This window comes from Idiotropiscis lumnitzeri, chromosome 6 (genome assembly GCF_059441095.1).
Source record: "Idiotropiscis lumnitzeri isolate Australia: NSW breed Sydney's pygmy pipehorse chromosome 6, RoL_Ilum_1.0, whole genome shotgun sequence".
NCBI lineage: Eukaryota > Metazoa > Chordata > Actinopteri > Syngnathiformes > Syngnathidae > Idiotropiscis > Idiotropiscis lumnitzeri.
Genome location: NC_142396.1, coordinates 5,560,933 through 5,587,930, shown reverse-complemented (window position 1 = coordinate 5,587,930; position 26,998 = coordinate 5,560,933). Strand labels below are relative to the sequence as shown.

The 26,998-nt window shown below is 41.9% G+C and overlaps 2 protein-coding genes across 7 annotated transcripts in view; one reads left to right on the top strand and one right to left on the bottom strand.

Moving 5' to 3' along the window:
* frmd4a (FERM domain containing 4A) overlaps window positions 1-13,640 on the bottom strand; it is a 114,177-nt gene extending 100,537 nt beyond the window's left edge. The window contains exon 1 of one of the 2 annotated variants that reach the window (XM_088297505.1): window positions 13,620-13,640. Coding sequence is in view for 1 of the 2 variants with exons in the window: in XM_088297500.1 (XP_088153626.1) it covers window positions 10,715-10,759 (45 nt within the window). In the remaining variant the exon portion in view is untranslated. Of the gene's footprint in view, window positions 1-10,714; window positions 11,209-13,619 lie in introns of those variants that run through there. The other variant, XM_088297500.1, reaches the window with a different exon arrangement.
* On the top strand, window positions 13,637-26,871 carry LOC148334795 (inosine-5'-monophosphate dehydrogenase 1b-like). 5 transcript variants are annotated; one of them, XM_088297509.1, is made up of 17 exons: window positions 13,637-13,783; window positions 17,350-17,765; window positions 18,977-19,075; window positions 20,348-20,396; window positions 20,857-20,958; window positions 21,069-21,143; window positions 21,920-22,126; window positions 22,209-22,296; window positions 22,371-22,570; window positions 22,675-22,765; window positions 22,836-22,931; window positions 23,631-23,774; window positions 24,058-24,199; window positions 24,300-24,443; window positions 24,871-24,954; window positions 25,179-25,195; window positions 25,956-26,871. In XM_088297509.1, the coding sequence occupies exons 2-17, from the start codon at window positions 17,530-17,532 to the stop codon at window positions 26,057-26,059; spliced, it is 1,878 nt and encodes a 625-aa protein (XP_088153635.1). In that variant the 5' UTR covers window positions 13,637-13,783; window positions 17,350-17,529; the 3' UTR covers window positions 26,060-26,871. The 5 variants fall into 5 exon arrangements, with proteins under 5 accessions (XP_088153635.1, XP_088153636.1, XP_088153637.1 ...); XM_088297510.1 differs by lacking the exon at window positions 13,637-13,783 and having other exon boundaries at window positions 16,940-17,750; XM_088297508.1 differs by lacking the exon at window positions 13,637-13,783 and having other exon boundaries at window positions 16,944-17,765.
* The last annotated feature ends 127 nt before the right edge of the window (window positions 26,872-26,998 follow it).

Below are 26,998 nucleotides of genomic sequence, written 5' to 3'. Positions count from 1 at the left end.
TTCGTCCTAACAACATTCAACAAGCCAATGAACAGAAAGCACAACTAAGAAAAAGAATTACTCGGTTTGGAGTGCAAATTCTGTGGTCTACAACTCCCTCTAGCTGCAAATAAGATAACTACAAGAGCCTCTTTGTTTCCCTCCTCTTGGGGTTTTTTCCTGCTCCATACATCATCATTAAATGGTGCGGCGCAATAAGAAGCATTTGCACGTCAGTCAATGTGAAATTGGTCCCTTGGCCATGTTTGACACATCCACAAATTACGTGCCTCTTTTGAATTGAGCCCAGTTGAATCTTTCTTTCATTCATTCATCATCAACACTTTTTTTATTGTTCTCAAACAGCAGGAACGCAAACTGTTGCCGAGACAACCAAGGTCACTCTGGCGCGAGGGACAGAAAGAGGCTGTATTACCAAATCCAAAGCTAAACCACACATTTAAAACACTATTGGGATGATCTTGAGCATTTTCCCTTGCTTCTGATCAAAGTCAAGAAAAGGCTCAATTGTTGGTCATTGAAAGATTATACTGGGGTTTGAGGTGCGTTAAGAGTGTTAATTTCCCTCCACAATGTGCTTGGAAAACAATCCGGATCGACAATAAATATTAAAAGTCAGACATTTAGTTCAAAACAGATTATCGATTGTACGTTATGGTCATCTCTGCGATGGACTGGTGACCGATTCAGGGTGCCGTCCGGTACACATTCCCATTAATGTTAATTTTCATTGAGCATTGTAACACTGCTTTGGAAGAAATCCAAATCTGTATAAAAAATGTGGTCCTGATGAAATAATAGATCAGGATGTAGTTATTTTCCATTGTCAAACTAAGTTGTAGAAGACGGACTGTAACTAAAATTTCTTGCCAATGAGAATACATATGCATGAGGTTGCTAAAATTGCTTTACGGATCTTTTGTTTGTGATGCTAACAAGGCATCTCTTCATTATGAAAAGGACCTGTGCACTGTTAACTCGATCCATATGGAAGCCCCGATGGGGCATGCATCAAGCCGACTGCGGCATGTCAAAGCTCTGCACTCGCAACCACTCACACACAAACACACACACCCCCACACACACACACGCACAACATGAAAGCAGAGTGAACGGAGGTGAAGATGGAAGTGAGCAGAGATTGGACTTCCTACTCAGACATCTGCTCGCTCCCAGAGACAGATGGCCGACCAATCAGACCGCCTGCTGCCCCTGCCACTCTGGGCTGCCCGTGCCCCCTCTGGCAACTCTCCTCAGCACACATGACAGGTGGCACCTTGTGAGGGTGGAATGGCCACAAAAAAAAAAAAAATCATTACGATGACACTACACAACAAAATATTCCAAGGCAAATAATGTTGGTTCGTCCAAAGTGTTCTAACACGGCCACATCAATATTCATTAGCACGGCAATGGTATTTCCCATTATTTGTTAGCATTAATGCACTTAAAGCCAAAGTTATGCGTTTGTTTCAAATGCACACATTGAAATACAAATTTTAGATTCACATTTTATATTAATATGCATTAACAGCTTGAAATAAAATCAGCCAAACTGCTGCTTATTGCGAGTAGAGTTCACTGCCGCCATTCTCTGCTCTTATCTCAAATTTGTCCTCGCAAGTCAAAGGAAAAAAATAAAAAATCTGCCTAATGACACAAATGCCGAAAAATTTATAAATCAGGTCACGCTAATCTCAAGTCACCACAGTAATCGCAATAAAAGTGTAGCCTTAGTTCTGCACTCACACACGCACACACAAAAATATATCCCAAATGACTCGGACGGCCAACTGTAAATCAAATGTACCACTGGCTGCTGCCAAAATGCCCGCCATAATGGATTAAATCTGAGTACACAGACTCTATTCTTGTGGTTTAATGCTCACACCAGCAAACACGAGCACATATTTGTCTTGTTTATTTCGACGGCACCTCGGCCTTCTGCAGGAGATCAGACCATCAGATAAATGTCATGCACGGGTCTCTGCTGCGGGCAATATCCTGGAGGCTTGTTGGGTAATAAGGCACGGATCTTCCTTCGGTTTGCTGCATGGACTTTTTGTTTTTTTGCTGTGAAACTAGAGCCTCACTGACAGATAAAACATTCTTAGAGTATATGCGAAAAACCATATAAGAGGACTTGCACACGATAGTCTGACTAAGGTATGTAATAGTTACCTTGTGTTGTTGTAGTGTACAAATTGAAGGGGAATTGATTTATCGGCCTGAGGAGATGGTACTGCACCCTAATTAGGCCTCTTGGTATTGCCCTTTTTCCAGTTGACTAACTCCATCCATTGCAAAGCAACCTAAATACCTAGCTGTCGGGAAACTGCTGGACTGGCCAACATTGATTTGGATCTCCCTCTTGGAACCTACTTCCATAGTCACAATAGTCTTGATCCTTATAAGTGCTTGCATGGTTTTTCTCTGGGTACTCAGCTTCATCCCAAATCATGTTAACATTGCATGTTGGTTTATTCGAAGACTGTCCATATCATCGTTGTCAACCAAAAATCCTACATGTCAAAATATGGTCAATTTCATTTTTTTGCAACTATTGGTCTGTCTCCACAATGTGTGTTATTTTCCCGCTTCATGAAGAGTTGAAAATAGTTTGGGAACAAATCGAAATTTGAAAACTTCCAGTTTACCTTGGACTACTGCGATCGTTAAATATTCGGTAGCACAGTGAACAGTACTGACAGATGTAAGATCTGTATGTTGTTGAATATTATGTATTATGTGACAACACAACTGCAAGGAAAGGCAGAATAAAGAAGGAAAGCCCTGCGGATAAACAATTGGACGCCAGCATTTGAAGAGCTTCAATCAGCGGTATGCACATCCCTCTCATTGATAGTTTTAATAAATGGTTGTTTTCAGAGCTGCTCTGCTATTCGATGCACAGTCACACTCCAAAGGAAGCCTCGCTGCATACATCGACATGCGCACCGCAAAATGCACACCTGAGAGCTTCCTGCGGCTTCACGTGAAAAGAAATAACCGTAAATACTCAGTCAATCAATTAGATGAGGGGAAACCTTCACCTCTGCAGCTCATCAGTAGTCTTTAAACAGGCTACGGTGTCAACAGTGCGGACGATTTAATGGTATACGCTGTGCTCACTCCGGTCTAACGCGTACCAACCCTTATACATTTATGCATGTGATGAAACGTGAGAACAATTTTTCACACTTTCCTGTTTACATTTTTTTTTTTTTTTAACAGTATCTTAATGACGAAAACCTCAGCGGCAACACTATCTCTTGATGATGCTCCTTTAAATTAGGTGAATCCATCCAATTTCCACAGCACTTATTATTATTATTATGATATTATATTGTTATTACACGTTAGGGTCACGGGTGAGATGAAGCCTACTCCGGCCGACTTTGAGAAATAGCTGGAGTAAACCGGGGGCTGGTCACCAGGCACAAACAGAGACAAATAAGCATTCACAATCACATTTACACCTACACACAATTTTGAGTCTTCAATGAACCTACCATGAATGTTTTTATAATGTAGAAACAGAACCAGCATACGGAAGCACGGGGGAGCCAAAAATTAAATCCCTAACCAAAGAATTATGAGGCAGATGTGCGGGCCACTAGGTCGGTGCTTTCTGGCTAGTCAGTAAATATGGAACAAATGATCATCACTGGTTAAGCCAAAGACACTCGTTCCCAACATGACAGTTCCACAAGTTTGTTTTTCAAGGCTGCACATTCAGCAAGAGTCAACTTGATTTTAAGCGCTGCCACCCTTTCATCTAGCAGCAGACGGTTGCTTTTGTCATACAAGCACAAATAAATCCACTCTGAGCCACAAGCCCACAAGCAAAACCAGCTCAGCGCAAGAAAACTGGGTGACTTGCTGCAAACACAGTTTGCATTAAACCAAGTGACAGAGCCACGCATGCTAATAAGGTAGCTGCAGAACACTTTTGAAAAAAAAAAAAAAATCTATCTAAATCCTATAAGACCAAACACATTTCAAGTCAGGAAAAGCCAGCAGGTGTATTTATCTGCATTTAGTTCAGGGGTGGGCAAACTTTTTGATTGGCTGGCCACAATGGGTTCTAAAATTTGACAGAGGACCAGGAGCAGATGGATGGAGTGAAAAAAAATACATTTAATTTTAAATGAAAGTGAACAAAAGCATAACAACAATATATATATGTTTCTGAAAAACCACAGTATTTAGAAAATAAAACATTAACAAGGTTTATTCATTTCATTTTTTTCAAGTTCGGCGGGCCGGATTAAAATGTTCAATGGGCCGCATGTGGCCCCGGGCCAGAGTTTACCCTCCCTGGATTTAGTTGATGTTTCATATATCACTGTCATCATTGGAAGACACAACCAGTATTTATTTCCTGTTGTCTGATAAAGCAAATAGAGTAGTAGTATGTCAAAAGTGAAGATTGTGAGGCTAAAGACAGTCTTCTTGGCAACTGGCTAGCTTACAGTTTTACTTTTTACACTTGAACGACGAATAAAAATGAACGCTTAAACTGTTTTGGTAAAAAGCATATCTGCAACTCCATTTATTTGTTGTTTACGTGTATTACTGTTTTCATCTATCTATATTACTATGGATGCACCAATAGTCGCATACTTTATACGTATTTGTAAAAACGGTCTGGTACTAACACACCCTTTCACCAACCGGACAAATACCCAGTGCTTCCCCTTCCTAAACGCTGAACATGTACTGCGCACGGGATCCCATCCTCCATCAAGGGCATATGCGCTACAGTGAGGCACGTCTCACACACACACACACACACACACACACACACACACACACACACGCACACACGGTTAGTGTAGAGCACCAAATTCGCTCAAGGGAGGAGAGAGGAAATGATTTCTGCTTTGACAGGCAGCAATCGACATCTCTAAGATCAGAGGGATGCTCTAGCCGACACTTGTAGAGCAAAGAGTGAGTCCAAAACACACGAGGAGTCGGGAGCAAGTAAGAGAGCGGGGGAAAAAAAGGCAAAACAAGAGTAAGCTCGTGTTTCACTGGAAGGAGGATGCTGATGAAATAAAACTTTGCGGCACAAACCAGCAACTCATTAGATAGGAATCTCTGAAAATGATCCCCAAATATATCTCACCCCTCCAGCACTGATTAGCATTTAAGAATGTTTTATTAACGCCCTACACATTAATCAGATGAAAAAGGAATGGGAAAATTACCAAAATGTTTGTGGTTATATATAAACTTCAGCCAATATATGGTTTGGGGGTTACTCCAAATAGAATTTTGCTTTGGGCCCCAATTTGGTCAGGGGCGCCCTCCATGTATAACCCAGTTAGGAGCCATGTTAATGCTAAGGAGATATTTTAAGATAAGCACGGATTTAGCCAACTGCATTTTATGTTCTGCAAAATGGATGATTAACTCCACTTGCTAAGCAATGGAGGCAGTTGCCCTGTAAGCTAGCTAGGAGATAGCTGGTTGGTCTTGCCAATGTCGAAATACACAAAGACAGTATAACAATCATTTTGAGGAATCTTTCAATTTAGTCACACGTGTACTGAGAGAGATGTGAAATCTGGGCTTGCTTAATGAAAACAAAGCTGACGTATTTGCAGGGTGAAGGAGATTATTATGAGAAAGAAATTAAGTTTTGAGTATGGAATTGATTGTATGTGTTGAGTTAATATTTGCTGAATTTCTTTTTTTTACTTTTAACAGAGCTTGAGTCATTTTTATTGAAGGTATATATATTGTTCAATGCAAATTATCAATATCATAAAGAATTTAAAGATAATTGCACTTTAAAAGTATGTACTACAATTTATTTTTGCTCTCACATTAAATTAACATTAAATTTAAAAAGTATATATTTACAATGAGTACGTAGTGAATATTCAAATGGATTTACCGGTTTATTACACTCGTACTCTGTCTGAAAAAAAATATTTTCTTACAACACCTCTAAACATTAAACAGTTTTTTTTTCTTAGAACCCAGGTGAGAAAGTTATTTACGTTGCAGATACAGATTTAAAAAAAGGTTCCATGATGTCCACAACAAATTGGAGCTCGTCCAGCATCACGCCACTGATTGTGTAAACATTAAATCGACTCTTACTGTTTCCCATCACAGACCAAACGGTTCCATTTTCAAATAAACATAATATTAATACCCCACTTTTTTTTTTGGCAGAATGAACGCAGCTGATAAGGGGAGCGGGACACAAAACGTTCGTCCCCCTGCAGCAACTTCGCAGCTTTGGTTAGCTGATATCAGCAGTAACAGCTCGTAGCGTCACTCAAGCATGACCGCTCCGCTTTTGCACTGCAGCCTTGAGCCAATGATGAACTGCAAAATGATTGCGATTTTTCATTATTGGAATGGAGAAACGGGAGCAAGAACAAGAAATGAGATGTGAATATGACGGAAAACAAATAGTTTCTTTGCGCACCTGTATCATGGACAACAAATTGAAGAGATATGAATCTGTACAGTATGTACAAACACACACACACACCCACCCCCACACACACTCACACACAGTGTGATCTGCCTTATCTTCCTTCTGCCATTGTTACAGGCAATAATCAATTATCCCAGCATGATGTCATGCAGCCTCCCCTCCCCCAAGCAGCCTCGGCCATCTGCACACTTCAGGTGCGTGCCGCATCAAGAATCAAGAGGTGTAACCATAATTCCATGTGCAAAGATAACAGTACGTGTATGGAGGATATGAATCACATGAGGTGTGATTGCAGGTGTTGACACAATGCTGCGCTCCAAGTCGACATTTATTATACGTATACATGCATACACCGCATTATGTCATAGAGCGCTGATTTGATTAGTGTCAAATGAAACCTCAGGCTTGATCACACGGAGTCATCTTGTCTGCGTACTTAGTGGTGGGATAATTAAATGAGGGACTGTAATGAAGAGCTATGAATGGGAACATCAAGGGCAATGTGAGGTCTTCATTTCTGGCTGGTCTTTCTTTGTGGGTCCTTAGCTGACCATTAAATAACATTTCCGTTATGAGGTCACAGATGCGACACAGGTCGTCTTTTTCACGAGCGTGCCATGATGTCACACAAGCAATGCATAAAAACGCAAACGATTGCTCCCATGGTTGTTCATGTAGTTCAGTCACAGTGTAACAGATAGCAAAGTGCATATTGATTAGCTCTATTTAGAAGTTGAAACAGTAGCCCAACACGCAGGAAGAGGAAGCATGTCCCAAAGACTTACTCAGCCATTTTCTAATTCCACTCTTTAACACAATCACTGCAGTGGATGTTTATATTTGTCAGCTAGAATCCAACTGTTGACTGCCACCCATGTATATGGATGTCAAGTGGGATATTCTGTGGGTAGACATGGTAGAGTGTTTTGCCCAGCTCTGCAGAATGCAATGACTAACAGATCCCTGTAGATGGCAGATTTGCATTGCTTTGAATTTGAGATCAGCATAGCTTTTGAGTAGACAATAAAGATTTGGGACTGAATCTCATCTTGTCAAGTCAATTTTGAGAAAGAGAAATGGCAATGCGTTCTAGGCCTAAGGTAGACAAATTACACTCAGCATAATTTTAAAGTCATCAACTATTAAAGAATAATTTGAATGTGTTACACAATAGTTCCAGATGCATAGACTACAAAAACCTGAGGGAAAACATAATTTGCAGAATTGTCTAGACTGTGATTTACTACAGTACTGTATGTTTGTATAGCATGTCGTTCAAATGTCCAAATTGATAGGGTGGTTTATCATCACAACAGGCGCTTGACCAATTAAGTAACCATAGAAACTCTGCCAACGAATGAGCTGATTATAATTCCAAGAGGGGCTTTAGTCCACACGTGTTGAAATGATAAATCCAGGATTATCGGAATTAAAAGTAAAACCTATTGATTGGATGCAGCCTTTGAGATGTTTATCAACGTCACTTATTTACCCCTGGCACTCACCAAGAGGCACAAGCTTTAATTGATCGGTTAATAATATTGAATGAGTCTTATTTTGACTTGGTCTGCATTTCATTTAGTATTTTATCTCAGTCTGGGGTGTATGCACTCCTCTTAGAGACCTTGATCAGCATCCTGGGTATGCCCGACTCCAATTAGAAGTAATAAGCTCATAAACATGCACACAATCAGGGCGCAACGTCGACGCTGTTAAAGATCTGAGGAAATGAAGAGCCAATCAAAGTTTCCATTTTGGAAACGGATATGTTCACTTAAATAATTATTTCTTGTTTACCTGTACATACACAGGCCAAAGGTTAGCTCTACCAACCCATCTATTTATCATGTCAGTGCAAATTATTTACAACGGCTCCCAGTCATAGCAACAGGGGATCCTGAATTATTCACCTGCAATATTAATACACGCAGATGCAGGGAGCATAATCAATATTAGCCAGGGCTCACGCAAGCACGCACCGACGAACACACACTGAATAAACCCTCATTAATAATTCAGGTGAGTTGAAGCTCTGAATGTTATTGGGTTTCCTGAACAGATCACTCGGCCTCACAATGACTTATCAGGTGCTCATTAGTGTGTGTTATTTACCTCAGCGCAGCGCAACATTAAAAGTCACTGATGTGCATGCTGGGCTGTTCGGTGCCAACCACTGAAGGCGGTGAATGGCGAGCGTCATAAAGAGAGTCTAAGTGGAGCGGTGACAGTGAAAAATGGCCCCACTAAGAAAACTGAAGACAAAATAAATTGCTGTAGGAAAAAAAAAAAGAAATGGAAACTTAGCTTTGCTCATCCATTAAATGTATCTGCTTCTTATCGGGGTTCATTTGGATGAATTTCCTCGCAACAGTATGTCAAAATACCAGCCCTGGATATCGTTCCGTAACAGCTGCTTTAGCTCAAAATGGCCAACTTCCTGTTCGATTTCTGGCATAGGTCCTAAAGACTTTTACCTTTATCTTCAGTTGTAATAAATAAGTCCACCAAATTTCGGATAAAACCTTGAAACTGGTATGCTGGGATAATTATTTTTTTCTAACTTCGTTTGGGAGAGGTCTTGTAGGGGTTACTTGAAATATGAGACATTTTCATCAGCATACAGGTGCTTGCAAAAAATCTGGTGACTTTTCAGTCATAATAAGGCCCCCAAAAAGTGATTCATTGGTCGCAACAATAATCAATAGTTTCTCCAAGAGGAAAATAAGTGGGCCAACAGCAAGGAAGTTTAGTTCAGGGCACACGCGATTGCTAATGCAAACGCATGCAGCAGCAGCACGGCTCTTTCTAGAGCAAGAAGCCATATTTGGGAACTTGCTGCTACGTTCCAGACTACCGGGAAGAAGGAAATAGGCCACTAAGCACTTAAAAGTTCAAACTTGATCTTTTTTTACAGGCAGCCGCCTTCACTTTTTCCCCATAATAACCAATGGCGGTATCTAGTCCAACATAAAAAAACTGTGATAAATTCATTCATTTTCTAATTTTCTGTAATTTCTCGTCCAGGGCGCACCCTGCCTATTGCCCGAAAACGGCTGGTATTGGCTCCAGCACGCCTATGACCCTTGTGGGGAAAAGCGGCTCAGATAATGGATAAAATAAGTAGGTGACTTTAAAACATGGATTTAAATTGCACATCCACAAATGACAAAATATGTATGAATTCAATACTTACACTTGAAAAGACATTTTTTTTTCTGCAGTTTTCGGCTATTTTGATCAAATTCGCAATTAATTGTGGGGAATATGCTTTGGTGGAGAGGCCATGGATGCAGGCTCAGCCGTAGTAAGGAACAAGGACTTAAAGTGGGTGTTGTTACAGAGCAATTCGGAAAATTGGGACACTCAAGACACTCTCACCCACCAACGTGAACATGCAATTGAGGTATACACCGGTGGAAGTACGAGTATTGGGACTGGGCCTAATTGTGCACATTTTGAGGAATTGAACCCGATTTCAACCCATCTTCACCTACTCGTCCCTCTTCTGCCAGTGGCCCCATTATTCACATTTGGCCTTTCACCTTCCTTCCGCCGCCGGCTCAATCATTCGCCTCTCCCCCAGCCCATTGCCATAGTAACAGACAGCCATCACAGGTGGAGATAGCAGGTAGTGCAGCGATGCATGACTCCCCGGTGCTGAATGCCAAAGCTATAGAATGAGAACAAGCAGAGCGTGCCATCTTCTCCCAAGTGGACCTTCAATTACAGGCTTCTTCACACAATAGCATGACAAGCGTACTTAAAATGCAGCACAGCCACACTGTGTTATTGTTTCGGAGGGTTTTCCAGAGAGTGGACTTGAATGCTTTTACACATGTTGTGCATTTCTTCATAATCACTCTCTATGGTCAGCGCAGTGAAGCAGGTCAGGCTGGTCTGTTTCTTGTCAATGAGGCACTGCAAAAATTCTTTGCAGTAAGGAAAAGAAAAATGCACTTTACTCACACACGGCACAAGTGACAACAAATCCCCAATGCAGACACCTCGTTTAACACCACAGTCCGCCACGCCGCACTGCACTACCATGTGGAGCGGCAAGACAAAAGCTTGACTTTTTACGAGTCTGAGGCCAAACTCTGCACCTTTCTCACTGGCAAGTTACTTGAAAATCTCTTCCTGATGGATGACAGTAAAGGGCAGTATCACACAACTTTTTAACCCGGCTTTCATTTAGATTGATGAAAGAAAGCCGGGTGCAAAAGGTGATGACAATACTGTATAACGGAGACTCACCATCAGCAAACACACAGCCGATTCGGGCATAAGCTGGACAGCCATGATCCAATTCTTCTTGCCGTTAATTTCCTTAACGAGGACACTCTTACGAGCTTCGAATCAATCGCGGCTCTCAGTCCAGATGAAGAGGCTGGTCTTCACACCCAGCTCTCACCTCCTACTCCTCCTCCTCTTCCTCCTTCTGTCAGTCAGTGAGTGCCGCAGACAGCCTCCGATTGCACTGCCAGTCTCTGGAGAGTCTGTGGCTCACTGCGACTCTTCACCGGGAAGCGATTCCTCCTCCTCCCAGTGCAAGATTTGCCTCCACACACACACCCTAACTCCTCCTTTTCACTTTTTTATAACACCCCCCTATTTTCATCAAACCTCAATGACTCTGGACCCCCCCAAAACTCTCCCTTTCTTCTTATTACTGTCTGATGTGTTTTTTTTTCTCTTCACCTCACAGCACAAAGCAAATCCAGGCATGCACGTGGCTTTCTGATACGAAACTCCGCCTTCTCCTCCTCTTTTCTGCTACTCTGTGGCGAGAAAGACAGACGCCCACCTTTCCAGACACGAAGAGAAAGATGGTGACAGAGGTCCGTGGTGCACTGAAGATAAATGATGGTGAAGGCAGAGAGAGGGCGAGAAAGAGAGAGGGAGAGAGAGAGAGAGAGAGAGAGAGAGAAAGAGAGACAGAGAGGGGGGGGAGAGAGAGAGAGAGAGTGTGCGAGAGAGAGAAAGCAGACTGTCTGTCTAAGCGGCTGCATGGGGTAGCAGTAACACACACGAGGGAAGTAATTACGTCCAAATATTTCGTTTCCGTATATTAGTCGATTTTTACTGGTCTGTACTTTACTTGAATATTTATTTTACCAACAGCTTTTTATTGCGCTCTCGCAAATACAGAGGACTGATATTTGAATGAAATACTGCTTGCTCGAGTTCATCATCCGTTTTGCAGGGAATGTTTTTTAGTCAGTTAAAAAAGTGTTTTCTTCCGTGTTTACGAATCAGCTAATACGTTAAAGTATCCCCACATGGCCGGAATGGCTCCTACTCTACCTGACCTGAAGCTATATGTCAGGCTAGTAAAGTAGTATCGATGTTGTAGTGTCGGAGCATTTCTTTTTTTTTTAAATGATCACACTCAAGATGTTAAGTACCAATACAGATAACAATATTGACATCCCTACTCACTGCATTTGACGACAGTTGTAACACCTTGTTATTTTTTTCTACTCTACTTCTACCAAGATATTTTTTATGTCTGTTCTTTAGTAAATAAAAGTAGTCTGAGAAGAGTGTCCGCAATAAGTAATTAACACACACCCAAAAAGGTTTGCATATAAATGCCACATGATGGTGAAAAATCATTTTTTCTAAATAAAGCACCTCCCCTCCCTTCACAATAGTTACTTGGCCCCAAAACACTACAGGGTGGTGCCAAAGCAATATTATTATATAAACAATGAATCTGGCCTGAACACAAAACTAACGGAGGGTATGACACACCCCACAAAAAAAAGCTAATTCACAAATGCTGAACTGCAAATACGGGGGGTTCACTGAACATTTCTGGATTGTGAGTGAAAATGTGATGTGGATCCATAGTCAAGGTCGACCATAGTCACCTGTGCGTGATTGGGATTCCTCAGACAAATGCCGCTCGACGTGAATAATTTATACAAATGTGTCAGTGTGCTCCTAAACACGCATGATAAGCATGAGATGGGTTTGTGGGTTGGGAGGGGAGGTGTTTGGATGACAACTTGATGAATGAGCGTAATCATTCGTGTGATAAGTGCTGTTTTTACGTTTGTGTAAACAACACGCAACAACATCAGGAAGAAGTGACAGCCTGCTTTTCAAATATGCACGTCTTGAATTAAACATGAGCAATAAAGGTAGCTTCATGCAAGACAAACTGAGGAGTTGTTTATGGTCACAAGTGGAGATGATAAATCAATTATCAGATCACTATGAACCATTTACACATTTTAATTCAGCAAATCATTGGGTCAGATTTTAGCATTGGCTTGTAATTACAGTGAACACACAAACTATCTTGATATTTGCTATCGTTCACTTGGATAACTTGAATGTCTTGCCAAGCAAATGGAGTGCAGCCACACTAGGTAAGCGTCTTTTCATATTTGGTTCTTACTTAACCTAACCAGTACATAGTGAGAGCTACTTTGTGTCCACAAATTATTTTTATACGTGCATTTTATACAGGGCTCTAGATTAACAATGGCCCGATGACCCGAGGCCACTGCATGACTGTGTCGGGCCATCCAAAATTTACTCATGCTGGCCTAATCAGGCCAGTACATCTATCCATTATCTGTACCGCTTGTCCTCACAAGGGTCGCGGGGGTGCTGGAGCCTATCCCAGCTGTCTTCCGGCAGTAGGCGGGGTACACGCTGAACTGGTTGCCAGCCAATCGCAGCTGGCCAGTACAAATTGAATAAATAGACACTATGAAATTAACTCCAGCATGCTTACGACGCTTGTGAGGATAAGCGGATCAGATAATGGATGGATAATATTATACAATACAACTTTATTTCAATATTTTTATCCACTTAAATGGATCAATCATCCTTGTGCTTTTTTACTGGCCGCATAAGACACTTTTTAGTTTGAAGAGATACAGCCCAAAAAATGTCAAATGTTAAATATTTATATTGCGAAAAATAATTAAAAAAAACAACAACAGGCAAAAAAATACACAAAAGTCATATTTTCTCAAGACTTAAAACAGCATAAAGACGCTAGTTTTGAAATAATCATTGAAACGTATCGTATTATATCATGAGTATACAGCACCACCTCAACATGGCTCGTGAATAGTTTAAAAGTTTGGTTTCTTTTAGTCCCGTTGCAGTTTAAATAAGAATGTTATAGATGCTATACCTGAGTTCAACAGGGGATGGTACTGCTGAGCAAGAGCCCTTCTTGGGAGAGTTGACGCCGTCGGCTCCCGGGATTTGGTCGCCACTTGTGGATCCACAAGTCTCCCAGGGCTGCATGTTTTTATCCATCGTAGCAGGAAAAATGGAGAAACATATCTAAGTGCAGTAAGTGTCGCCCAGTACTTGAGCAGGCAATATTGGTTCATTTCCGAGTTACGTAATTGAAAGGCTCATATTTATCATTAACATATATTATCTCTCTATCATCATAATTTCTGAGCTTGTTAAGGATATTTTCACAATTAATTTAGGTAGTTTTGCTCACCCGAAATCCAACTGTTAACAGAAAACTGATCAAATTAGCTTAACTATGTGTAATGAGTTTTTTTGTTCAACCCAAAGGACCCCAAAGCTGCCCCAAGTGCCTGCGTGAAAAATAGTTAATATTTTTTACTAAATTGTGTTATCAGCCCTTCAACATAAATTTCAGCGAGTATGGATAGAATGAATGGAAGAAGTGAAAGACATCATATTAGAGCTGAACCTTGTCAAAATACCAAAACTAAGTACTGTACCATTGATTCCACATCAGGCACTGGTATAGGATGTTTGACTGGCCAGGATTCTTTGGTAAAATAAAGAAAACATCTGCTGTAATTTTACCTATGAAAAAATGGGTTTTAAAAAGATGATCACTGATGATAAAGATTTCTTAATCGTGATAACAGTGAGCAGCCAGAATGTATTAAAGATCATTAATTATTTTTCAAAGGGTATAATTAATAAAAACACTTTCTTTTTTTAAAAATCACTTACTTAACGTGGGTTTTCTCCAGGTATTCAGGCTTCGCCCCATTTGTCGATAGGTTTTAACGTGTGAATGGTTGTATGTCTATATGGGCCATGCTATTGGCTGGTAACCAGTCCAAGGTGCACCCACAAAGTCAGCTCCAGCTCACTAGTGACTTGAAAGAAGAAAGTGCATTAGAAAATGGATGCATGGAAGAATGTGAGACACACACATTTTGTACTAAATACAAGGTTGGCCAAAAATGAGTCTACACTTCAAAAACATTTTATTTTATTTTTTTTTCCACTGACTCCCTTTCCTCCTCCCTTCCCTCTTGACCTCCTTCCTTTCTTCCCTTTGAGTTGATTTTTATTCTTGAATACTCACGTCCATCCTTCCCCCACAAAACCTAGTTTTCTGACTTCCTTACATTTTTTAATATTTTTTATATTTATGTTTTGTCCTAATTGTTTTCTTCTTTCCCTTCACTCCTATTTTTTTCTGCTTGCATCCTTGCATCCATCCTTCCTTAATTTAAACCTATTTTTCTGCCTTCCATCATTCATTCCCTTGCCTCCTCCTTACTTTCCTTCATTTCGTCACACCAGATTTTTTTACTGCTGCATCCTTACTGTCTTTCATCATTTAAACCTACTTTTCTGAGTTCCTCCCGAACCTCCTCCCTCTTTCCCTCCTGCCTTTCATTCTGCCTGCCTTCATTCCCTTCTTCTTTCCTTCTATCTTTTTATGGCGTGTCCTTCCTACCTTTGCTTTCTCTTCTTCACTCAAATTACTAGTGTATACCTTATCTGGCTCAGTCTGCTCAATAATATGCTCTGTAGTATTGGACTGGACATCATTTTGTAGTGTTAATAAATGTTCAATTATTTTAATAAGTATCAGACAGTAATGCCATATTAATCAGCCACAAATGTGCTGGCCATTGATTGTAATACAGTGAACCCTCGCTACTTCGCGGTTCACCTTTCGCGGGTTCAGTGCTTCGCGGGTCTAAAAAATATTCGGGGGCATTGTAGTTTCGCCGAGCGGCACGACGGGGCGCTGGAGCGGTTAGACGGCCGGCGTGCGCCGAAGAAGAGCGTGGGCGAAGAGGAGAGTGGACGAAGAAGAGCAAGTTCCCCTGGACACGATCGGTGGCGACGTTTCGCGCGGTTCGGACCGTACCAGAGCTCCGGCCGGCGTGCGTGGCAGTTAAGCCGTAGAGGAGCACCTTCCCCGGGCACGGGCGGTGCCAAGCGGCCCCTAAGTTTGACCGAATGGAAGCTCCGGAGGAGGAGGGCATGATCGCGTCACAGTAAGCCGAAGAGGAGCACCTTCCCCGGGCACGGGCGGTGTCAAGCGGCCCCTAAGTTTAACCGAATGGAAGCTCCGGGGGAGGAGGGCGGGCGTGTGTCACAGTTAAGCCGAATAGGAGCACCTTCCCCGGGCACGGGCGGGGCGAAATGAAACCGAGTTCAACCGAACGGAGACACGCTTTGGGGGAGTAGGTCCGCCGTGCGTGACAATTAAGCCGGAGAGGAGCACCTCTTCCGCCCGGGCACGAGCGGAGCGCGAGGCTGTCAGTTATGAATGAATAAATAAATAAATGAAGAATGCCACCTTTCATTTCACAGGGCACACCGGACGGCGTACCAGCAGGTAAAAGTCGAAGTAATTAAATAAATACAAAAAGAAGTAATTGAATAAATACAAAAATAATGGCTGGGGAATAAAAAAATAATAAGTTTTAATAACAATTTTTTTTTTTTGTTATAACATGAATTTCACTCTCTCTCTCTCTACCCGTATATATATATATATATATATATATATATATATTTTTTTTTTTTTATTATTTATTTTTTTTTTTTTTTAAGCATTTTTGAAGGTGCGCCGCTACTTCGCAGATTTTCAGTTTTCGCGGGTGGTCCTGGTCCCCATTAACCGTGATAACCGAGGGTTCACTGTAGATGTTAGACAAAAAGAGAGAGAGAGAGCGAGAGAGAGAGAGTAAGAGGCTTTTCTGATTCAATCCCTGGGTAACTGTCACAAGCAGTCAGTCAGTCACCTGCAGATGGTGTGGAGGCCACCCGGCGCAGGTCAAATGTATATTCTTGTTTCGTTTTAATGTGCTTTATTGTTGACTCTCATAAAAAGTGAGGCTTTGATAATAAAATAAATATTTTACGTATCATAGTGAAGAAGTTTGACAAAAACCTCAGCTTTACCGCAAATTTCTTAAAATCAACTAATAACTCCGTTCCACTTTACAAAATAACCACAAGTCTTAAATTTGCCACTTTCAGCCATAACCAGAATCAAAGCTTGCTCGCAAACATCAATGTGTAATTTGACCTAAGTCTCATTCACAGATCCGTCTCCTTGAGCTTGGCATAAACACGCGCATTCACACCATGCTAATCCCTAGGAGGGTTCAAGTGTCTTCTTGACCGCTCTCCTTAGCACTCTCTCCCTCAGCCCAACCGCCTCACTCAACCCTACACACCCACCTCGCTCCATCCCATCCTGTATTAACACTCCCAATCCTCTTTGAGGCAGAGTGACGTCCGCTACTGTCAGAAACAGACTTAAGCTCCACCGGCTCCGGGAGAAGAGTGGCAAGGAGCTTGTTTGTAGGAATAACCTCGGGAATAACCAATCAGCACCGATTTCTGTGTTGGGGTGGGGAGCACCTCATGGGAGGACCGATCCCCTGCCGCCTAAGAGTAAGAGTTGACTCCCATCCTCAGCTGCTGCTCATGCCGCAGGGACCTTACAGGGAAATAAACATGTGTACCTTGATCACAAACAGCTTAAAAGTCTTCCCTAGAAGTTCAAAGGATGAGCACTGAGAGATTGGAGTACTGCTTTCCTGCTGTTTTGTTTTTTATCGGACTTTAATTGACACTTTCATTGAGAACTCATCAGTTTTTCATTGCAGTTCTGCTGCGATGGCGGCGAAACAGATGACAGGACAGCTTCAAGCCATGTCAGGTGTGTCTGAAAGGTGTTTGCGTGAACATGCACTCCAAGCGCTGGCTATGAGCGCGTGCTTCTAATTGAAAGAGGGTGACATTGAGTCGAGGAGCCTAGAATTGCCGTCGCTCTGGATTTGCTCGGGATGGAGGGTCATAATTATGAACGCTTCGGGGAGGTGGAGAGGGACAACTATCAGATTGACTACAGGAGGATTGTGGGGGACATGGAACCGGCACGGCCTCGCCTGCCCAGCAGAGATGGCGAGCAGGCCTACCAGTACGGCACCTACGCCCACTCCACGACGCACAGCCACGGGCACGAGACGGCTGCGCAGCGGTACAGCGCCACGCGTATTCAAGCCGGGTATGAACCAGAGAGGTTAGTCTGACTGTCAGCCTGCACTGACTGACCTGAACATCACTTTGCACTGAAACTTTCATCTGGAATTAGATCTACTACCACCCTGAGACATGAACTCTAATGTGCCACACATCGCCCAAACCAGAATGGTGCGACATGTGGCTAGCGCCGCTGTATCACATTAAAAGGTTCTGGGTTTGAATCCCGGACTTGGAGCTTATTACAAATTCCTTCCTTCCACATTCCAAAAAAGATGTATGATAGGTTAACTGAAGACTCTAAGTTGCCCATACGTAAAAAGTGAATGGTTGTTTTTGTGCATGGTGATTGACAGGCAACCAATCCAGGTTGTCACCTACCTGTCATCCAAAATCGGGTGGAATCGACTCCAGGTCACTGATGACTCTAATGAGGATGAGTGGATGCATGGTATTGCCGTAGGCAGCACGGTGACCGAGGGGTTAGCACATCCACCTCCCAACCGTTCGTTTGGGGAAACCCTGACGTAACAGCGAACTTTCCCCTTCGGTTGTTTGCTCTGCAAATTTCCAAGTCTGTTTATCACGCACCTAAATCTTCTTACCCCGCTCAGCTTGCTGTCTTAAGAGTGTAGAAGGAGTTTCCGTTGACATGGACAGATTCTTTCTGTTCGCATTTCCTGGGATGATTTGAAGAAGGATCTAGCGCGAGCATGTGTGCAAGGCAAAGGACTCAAGAGAGAGATCAACAAAACATTCATTGCAACTGGAGCATCTCGCACAAGTCGCTTGATATTACACTTTTCTTACGCTACAATTTTTTTTCTGTAGAACATGATTGTAACTAAAACAGTCGCGGACACGGCGGAAAAATCACCATAAATATGTAAATTGGTCAATTGTTTTCAAGGGAGATGAAACCAAGTGCAATTTAGATTAATTTTAATTCAAAAATGGACTTGTGAAAATTGTGGCATAGTTAAGAAAATCATTGAGAGACTGGTTAAATATTTTTTTTGTTGTTCTTCTGACTCTGAGATGCATAGCAGGCTCGCTATTATATTTAGCTGAATTAGGAAAAATTTAACAACTTGACGCAACCCCAAAGAAAAGTTTTGTCATCATTTCAGATCAGGTCAGTGTTAGTCTGATACTTCTCTGCCACGTGGAAGTAAACTAGTGCTGTTTGTTTACAAACATTATAAAACAAGGAATTCTGAATTCTGAGCATGTGTGTGTTTTGTACTTCAGCATGGCCGACTACTTGATCAGCGGAGGAACAGGCTACGTTCCCGAGGACGGGCTGACAGCACAACAGCTCTTTGCTATCGGTGACGGGCTGACATACAAGTAAGGGATGCCAACAACGCAGCTGTGTGCACAACATACATTTCCCAATGACACAGAAAGTGCACAGAGTTATGCACAGTCTTCCATTAACTGTGTAATCTTGTCGGCGATAACATATCCGCATGGGTTTTATATGGAGGATTATTTCGAGTCGCATACTTTCAAGCATGACTGAGTGCTGAGTGGATGTTAAAAGCATGCATGTGTGTGTGCGTGAGATAATGGTGTCACTCGTTTCCTTTATGGGTGTTGTACTGTTTGCCGGGTTTATCAGTGTCAAACGGATAAATTCAGAGCAGAATATTTCCGTTTGGATTGGAAGATGAATCTTTTAAATAAGGGGACATTTTTATGGAAACTGATGTTGACCTTTGCTGACCTTAAAGGGGACGTCAACTCCCCAAAAATATTTGCAATAAAATGTTCTATGCGAACCAAACCACAAAATATTTGCTCAGTTGTTTAATATCAGACATGAGACACACAGCAATTTTAAAACAATAAGGCCCTTTTCCATAATGTTTTAGAGATGTAAGTACACATACGAGTCAATGCAATACAATGCTTCTAATGTAGTACGTATAAGAATGGGGCAACGCTCATCCAAGTGCAACACGTTTGATTTTTATTTATTAATTTATTTTTGTGGGGGGAATCTGTTAAAATAGAAACAAAAGTACAGTGTGTCAGCACATCGGTTGCATCACGTCTCATACATTGTACAGATAACCACACTCCTTCGATGGTCTTCACAGCTAACACAACTAGGACAGCTAACGTAGCTAGCGTGGGTAACATAGCTAGAGTGGCTAACGTATCCAGCGCGGCTAACGTAGCTAACGTGGGTAACATAGCTAGAGTGGCTAACGTATCCAGCGCGGCTAACGTAGCTAACGTGGGTAACATAGCTAGAGTGGCTAACGCAGCCGGCGCGGCTAACGTAGCCAGCATAGCGCCCGCCAATCGTTTCCTGCCCATCAACATTCTAAACACATTCTATACACGTCGGTCGCATCACGTCTCATACATCTTACATATAAGCACCCCCCTTCCATGGTCTTGGTCCGATTTTCTTTCACCACCTTAGTGATGCAGTCGCACAGCGCCATCTACTGATCACCGACACAACAGGTAGTTACTTGAATATGGAGTACAGTGTTTCCAACCCTAATGAATACTGATCCACACACTCATGCGCTATCAAAACAAATCAAGTTGGGATGACTATTTTTCAGAGTGCCACAATAACATCGATTCTGTCTCTCTTCCCAGTGACTTCTTGATTCTACCTGGTTTCATAGATTTTACTTCTGAGGAGGTGGTGAGTATTGACAACCATGGATCACGGTTCATTTAATGAAAAATTGACCATTAATAATGCAGTATCTCCCGACACAATCTACATCGGCAATATCGCATGCTTATTAGCCTCTCCTTGTTTTCACCTTTGCAAACACTGCTGGGACGTTAAATTGATTTCATGCTCGGGCCACGTGAGTTGTTTATCTGAGAGCAGGTGCTCGCCACAATCACACACCTGTGTCACCCGACCTCAAGCAAGTGAATTAGGTCTCTAAATGGTTTGGGGTTGGCTTTTGGATTCATTGCCTGCCATGAAACAAAAAGCAGCATTTGATTGCCAAATGAGATGCAGATGAAACTCTGCGGTGTGGTCTGCATGGACAAGGTGCAGTGTTTGCAAATGTAATCGATACTCACCCATTTGTGATCTCATGTGATAACCTCGCATGGTGTCACGCCAATCACTTACGCTTTTGTAGGACCTAACCTCTGCGTTAACGCGGAAGATCACACTGAAGACGCCTCTCATTTCATCTCCCATGGATACGGTCACAGAGTCCTCCATGGCTATCGCTATGGCAGTGAGTGCAGCCTGGCGCTCATGTGGCATGTTTTTGTTCATCCACTTTATCTGTGTGATTGCCTCATTCTAAAAAGGAAAATTCCGCTGTTTCTGCTTGGCCGGTTTCAGTTGATGGGCGGGATTGGAATCATTCATCATAACTGTACAGCCGAATTCCAGGCCAATGAGGTGCGCAAAGTCAAGGTAAGATTTAAAGTCATTAGTGATGATGCAACTCAAATCCGATTTTCAGCCTTTTTCCGACACATTTTCTCCATTTTCAAGCAGTAGATGAGTTAAAAAAATAATTGGCCTGAATGAACATGGACTTGATGTTATTAGTACATCCAAGCCACCAGGGTTCTTTCATATTCAACATATTTCATTTGTATTTGGTGAAAATTTGCCACTTGGAATTGCTAGTGTATTTGTTGAAACCACAGGTGAGGAATCAACTTGAAAAGAAAGCTGAGTGCCTGTTCTGCTTGTTCACTTTTAGTTAGTTTTTTTTCCTGACTGGACCAAATCACCTGTTCTGTTTCCCCCTAGTTTGGTTTCTTTTCACACTGCTTTTTCTCCATTGCTCTGCTTTGTTTGGTCAAATGTGAATAGTCACAAGACCATCTCTACTCTACTATTGTATTTTTTTGTAATGTGTTTCATTTCCTTTAGTCCTTTTTTCAAAGAACCCAAAGAGGGGACCAGAGAAAGCTAACTAAATACAACAGAACTGGAGAACCAAAACAGGCAGCGGATTTTAAAAATGATTTTGCAATGTGAACACAAAGGAAATGAAGTCCCATATTTATTTTGTCTGGGGTAAAGCAGCCACTTATTTTGTAAACATATTCTGTTTCCACCATTTTGCACGACAGAAAAGTCAGCTCAAACAAATGGTCCTTGTAAAAATATTCTTAAAATTTGACTATGAAACTTAAAACCAACTGCTGCTCTACTCTGGCATGTTTTGTTCCTGTCAGAAATTTGAGCAGGGCTTCATCACGGATCCCGTTGTGATGAGCCCCCGACACACTGTAGGCGACGTGTTTGAGGCCAAGACGCGCCACGGTTTCTCTGGGATCCCTGTTACAGAAACCGGCAAGATGGGAAGCAAGCTGGTCGGCATCGTGACCTCCAGAGACATTGACTTCCTGTCTGAGAAGGACCACGACAGACCCCTTGAAGAGGTGTGTATTCACCTGATCATCCTGAGATCTTAGAAATGCTCAAATACGAGTCATCCAGATTCAATCCGACCTATTTTTATAGGCAATGACAAAAAGGGAGGATCTCGTTGTCGCACCCGCTGGTGTCACACTAAAAGAGGCTAATGACATTCTACAACGCAGCAAAAAAGGTAAACATCGTCTATGGGAGAAGAAATATAATCAACACCCGAATCCTCAAACGCACATCTCATGACTTTTTCAGGTAAGCTTCCTATTGTCAACGACAGCGACGAGCTGGTGGCCATCATCGCCAGGACTGATTTGAAGAAAAACAGAGACTACCCTCTGTCATCCAAGGACTCCCGCAAGCAGTTGCTCTGCGGGGCAGCGATCGGCACCAGAGACGACGACAAGTACAGACTTGACCTCCTCATGCAGGCGGGGGTGGACGTGGTGGTCCTGGTGGGTTTCGACAGCGCTATGATCAAACTCAAGTTAATAGAGCAAAATAAAACGCGCAGAATAAAAAAGCGGACTCATCCTCTCATTAACCTTCCTCTGACTAGGACTCCTCCCAGGGTAACTCAGTTTACCAAATCAACATGATTAACTACATCAAACAAAAGTATTCCGAACTCCAGGTGGTTGGAGGAAACGGTGAGTACTGTCAGAGTTTCCTTAACGAAGCATCGTCATCACTTTCTTCACACGGGTTGTCTCATTTTAGTGGTAACAGCTGCTCAGGCTAAAAACCTCATTGATGCCGGCGTTGATGCCCTCAGGGTGGGCATGGGCTGCGGCTCCATCTGCATCACCCAGGAAGGTAAATGATAGTGTGTAATGCGTTTGAGAACAAACATTCACTCATTTCCAATTTTGTTTGTAATAATGTCAAAAAAGGGGAGTTGAGCCACGACTTTGGTGATTTACAATTGAAACAAACTCTTAGTGACTAAAAGGCACAGCAACAAAAGTTGTCTCCAAGTCCGAGTTTGCTTTTGTAGGTCAATGACATCATAATGCTATTGCAACTTGAAAACGTTTTAAATGCAGCCCACAAATTGGGCCTTTGTTGGCTGTTTTTAATTTTTTCATTTTAATTATTCAACCCAAACAAACCATTCTTAACATGAGGCATAGCAATAGCATGGGCTAGCATTCAGCAGTTGTCTAAGTTACAGGCTAGCCGCTAGCATAAAGTGACTTGGTTATACAGATCAAATACATTTTACCAAAGAAATATGTTACACCAAAAAAATGTGCTGTACGATAAGGACTTAACGTATATGGTCATTAAACTGCAGAGTTGGGCTGTCTGTGAATGATATGTGAAATAAACCTCTGCTGTTAGCATCTCTCCCGTGGAACCGTCATGCATGGATGGTTTTTTTTTACTTTTGTTTTTTTTTTTTTTTATGTTTTGGGGTTTTACTCAATTAAAAATTCACCACCAGAGAAGGTAGACTTCAGTCGCAGGACATATTTTTAACCATTGATTGCTATTTAATTTGTGGCCTCACAGTGATGGCATGCGGGCGACCCCAAGGCACATCCGTGTACAAGGTTGCAGAGTACGCCCGCCGCTTTGGAGTGCCTGTAATTGCTGACGGGGGCATTCAGACCGTCGGGCACGTGGTCAAAGCGCTCGCTCTTGGAGCATCGACAGGTGAGTCGTGAAATTCATCCTTCAGTTTTCCATTTTCACTTGTCACTGGGTACAATAATTAGCCATTTAATTAGATACACCTGCACATTATAAAATGGACCAGAACTATAATAATAATAATAATAATAATAACAATAAGTTGACAAGTTGTTTTGATTAAGACTCTTAGAGAGTGTTTAATTTAACAGTTTATTTGTAAATCTGTAATTTGCAGCGGTGTGTAAATGTCATCAAACTGACGGTTGTTTCGCCTATTTTTGATACTGCTGTTGTCTACGCTCAGTGATGATGGGCTCACTGCTTGCGGCGACCACTGAGGCTCCGGGAGAATATTTCTTTTCCGATGGGGTACGCTTGAAAAAGTACAGAGGAATGGGCTCTTTGGATGCCATGGAGAAGAACAACAGTCAGAAACGCTACTTCAGGTCGGCTTAAGTGTTTCAGTGGCTCCCTTTTGCTTTCCTGTATACAAACATTGTCACATGATGCTGATAGCTAAATGCATCATTTTTTATGCGTGTCCAGCGAGGGAGACAAGGTGAAGGTGGCTCAAGGTGTATCAGGTTCAGTCCAAGACAAAGGCTCCATCCAGAAATTTGTGCCGTACCTCATTGCGGGCATTCAACATGGCTGCCAGGACATCGGAGCAAAGAGTTTGTCCATTTTACGGTAAAAAAAAATAATAAGTACTGAAGTAGGACACAAACAGTACATTTTATTTGTCTGTCAGATGAGTGGGTACAAAATGCACCCGGAAAAGTCCAACAAAATGAAACTGACGCCCTTTGTCACATTTAGTGTTTATGTGGAAAGTTGATTCGTGTGGCCCAACTGCCCCACCCAGCACAGAAAGGACAGGGAGTGGTGGCTGGAACAGGAAGTCAAATCTGCGATTAAATTACTATTTTTTATTAACCATCTAAAAATAAAACATTAAACGTTAAACATTAAGCGTGGGCAGGCGCTCAAAAATCTATTTCCCATCATGTGTCTTCCTCAAACGTTAGTGATCTGAAGCAAAGAGAAACACCACCACCTGCTGGAAAAAGTTAGGCACTGCCTCCTAGCGTCTAATTCACAGTTGTGTCCTTCTCAGGTCAATGATGTATTCCGGTGAGTTGAAGTTCGAGAAGAGAACAATGTCTGCTCAGATGGAAGGCGGAGTCCATGGCCTTCACTCGTAAGTTTTTTTTCTGAAAATTTTGCCCGAAAAATTTTTCTTTTCCATTCCACGTGCATTTGTGGTCCAATTGGACTCGTCTTTTGTTTTTATCGTTGTGGAAGGCCCCTACGAACCCTCCCCTGTTTTAAACTCACCTTATTCAGTCCTATTGTTGGATGCAATGATCATCAAACATCATACTGTCTTCTCTCTTCCTCTTCTTACTCATGCTGTCATATTAGATATTCTTTTGTACCATGTAAGTACATCCATGCTGCTTTTTCTCCATCTTCTTGCACAATCCATGACCTGTTTTTCACTGACCTACACAGTACACACAATCCAATACGCAGTGTTTCCCACCATTTATTGAGCTAGAGCACATATTTTACAATAGAAAAATCTCCCAGCACCCTACCTAACAAAATGTGCGCGTTTTTAAATATTCTGGATTTTTTTGGTTTGTTTGTTTTACGTGGGGGGGGGGGGGATCCTCCGTTATTCGCCTTAAAACGCACCTATTTTCTATTGCTATGTTCTGGCCAAAGCCATCTCACCCAACTATAAAAACTATTGTTTTGGCGCCCCCTAGTGGCCTGTTGGTGCCAAGCACTTCGGTTGAACTCAACCGAGGATACTCATTTTTTCAGGCCATAGCTTTTTACAAGCAGGCGTTCAATCTTTTTTGAACTAGTTATGGTCTCATCTTTATCATCTCCATCATACTTTTGAGGAAACTGGGCCGTTTCTGATCAAATACAAAGCAATTATTCTGTTTCTAAAAGACAACAGACCGTTAAATTGTTCTGCCTGTCACTATTTGTCGCTGGCACAGGCGGAGGAACAAAAATACGTCATTTGTTGTAAATAAAAAATAATTTGTGGTCCAATCACGTGAAACTGGATTATTTTTGATGGTGCACCTGGCACAGTGGTTGGGAATCACTAGTATGACATACAGTGAGATGATGTCATCACCACATGGGGAAAATTTTTACTCCTTTTTTCATCGCTTGCAGTTATGAGAAGCGACTTTACTGAGGCCGGAGGAAAGGGAAACGCCCGTTCAGGGCCGGATGTCCCTGCCCCAGCCCTGCTGAGCAGACGAACGACGCACACTTGAACAGGCTACCAAAGTCTATCCTTCATATTTCATAATAACCATCGTCTAGGCATCATGCACTGCTTTTGCTTCTCTCATAAATTTGTCTGACTGATTATTTTAAAGAAAAAACAAACATTGGTTAATTCATGATGCGACCTGATTGTTTCTTAAGTTTTGGGGATCTTACATGTTAAAATGGTATGTGTGTGTCCCACTCTGTTTTTTTCTATACAGTCCACCAATCATTTACATTATTACGAGGGCTGTAAATTTGTTGTTTTAAAGGAGGAGTCAACAAAAAAAAAAATATGTGCAATAATATGTTTTATGTTCCTTCACAAGCCTAAAGAAGGCATTCCGATTGCATTTGTGGAGTAAAAGTTAAGCAGCAAAATCCACCAATTTTTAGCCATCTCACAGGGCGGCCATTTTGTCATTTTCTGTCGACCAAAATGACATCACAGTTTTTCAGGAGGCAGTTAATGACCAATCACGGTTCATCTGTTTTCTGAATCTGAGTTGTAATTGGTTATTACCTGACGCGTGAGCAACTGTGATGTCATTTTCAGGGGACAGAATGGGTGGATTTTACTGCTTAACTCATATTCCACAAACGGAATAATAATCAGAAAGCTGTGTTTTGACTCGTGGGGCTGCGTAGAACATATTCTTGTTCAGAATTTTTGGGGGTTTACTTCCCCTTTAAATTTGCTGTTTTTTTCCCCAAGGGATTGGTTAGTTAAGATGTATTCATTCATGCTTTATTCATTCAACTTATTCAATAATTTAAATCTTGTAAATAAATAAAAAATAAATCATCAATAAAACAATTTCATCGATGGTTTCCTTTTTTGCAGTGGCGGAAGCCGCCTGCTAAACTAGTGATACGTCCCATATTACTACTACTTTGTCTTCTATTTTCTTTAGGCAGTTGGAAAATACTTTTGCTAACTGTTG

Bases quoted from the DNA above. Each gene is read 5' to 3' on its own strand.
- LOC148334795 (XM_088297509.1), top strand. From the start codon at position 17,530: ATGGAGGGTCATAATTATGAACGCTTCGGGGAGGTGGAGAGGGACAAC. The intron at 17,766-18,976 runs GTTAGTCTGACT...TTTGTACTTCAG, and splicing joins GCCGGGTATGAACCAGAGAG to CATGGCCGACTACTTGATCA. The intron at 22,932-23,630 runs GTAAATGATAGT...GTGGCCTCACAG, and splicing joins CATCTGCATCACCCAGGAAG to TGATGGCATGCGGGCGACCC.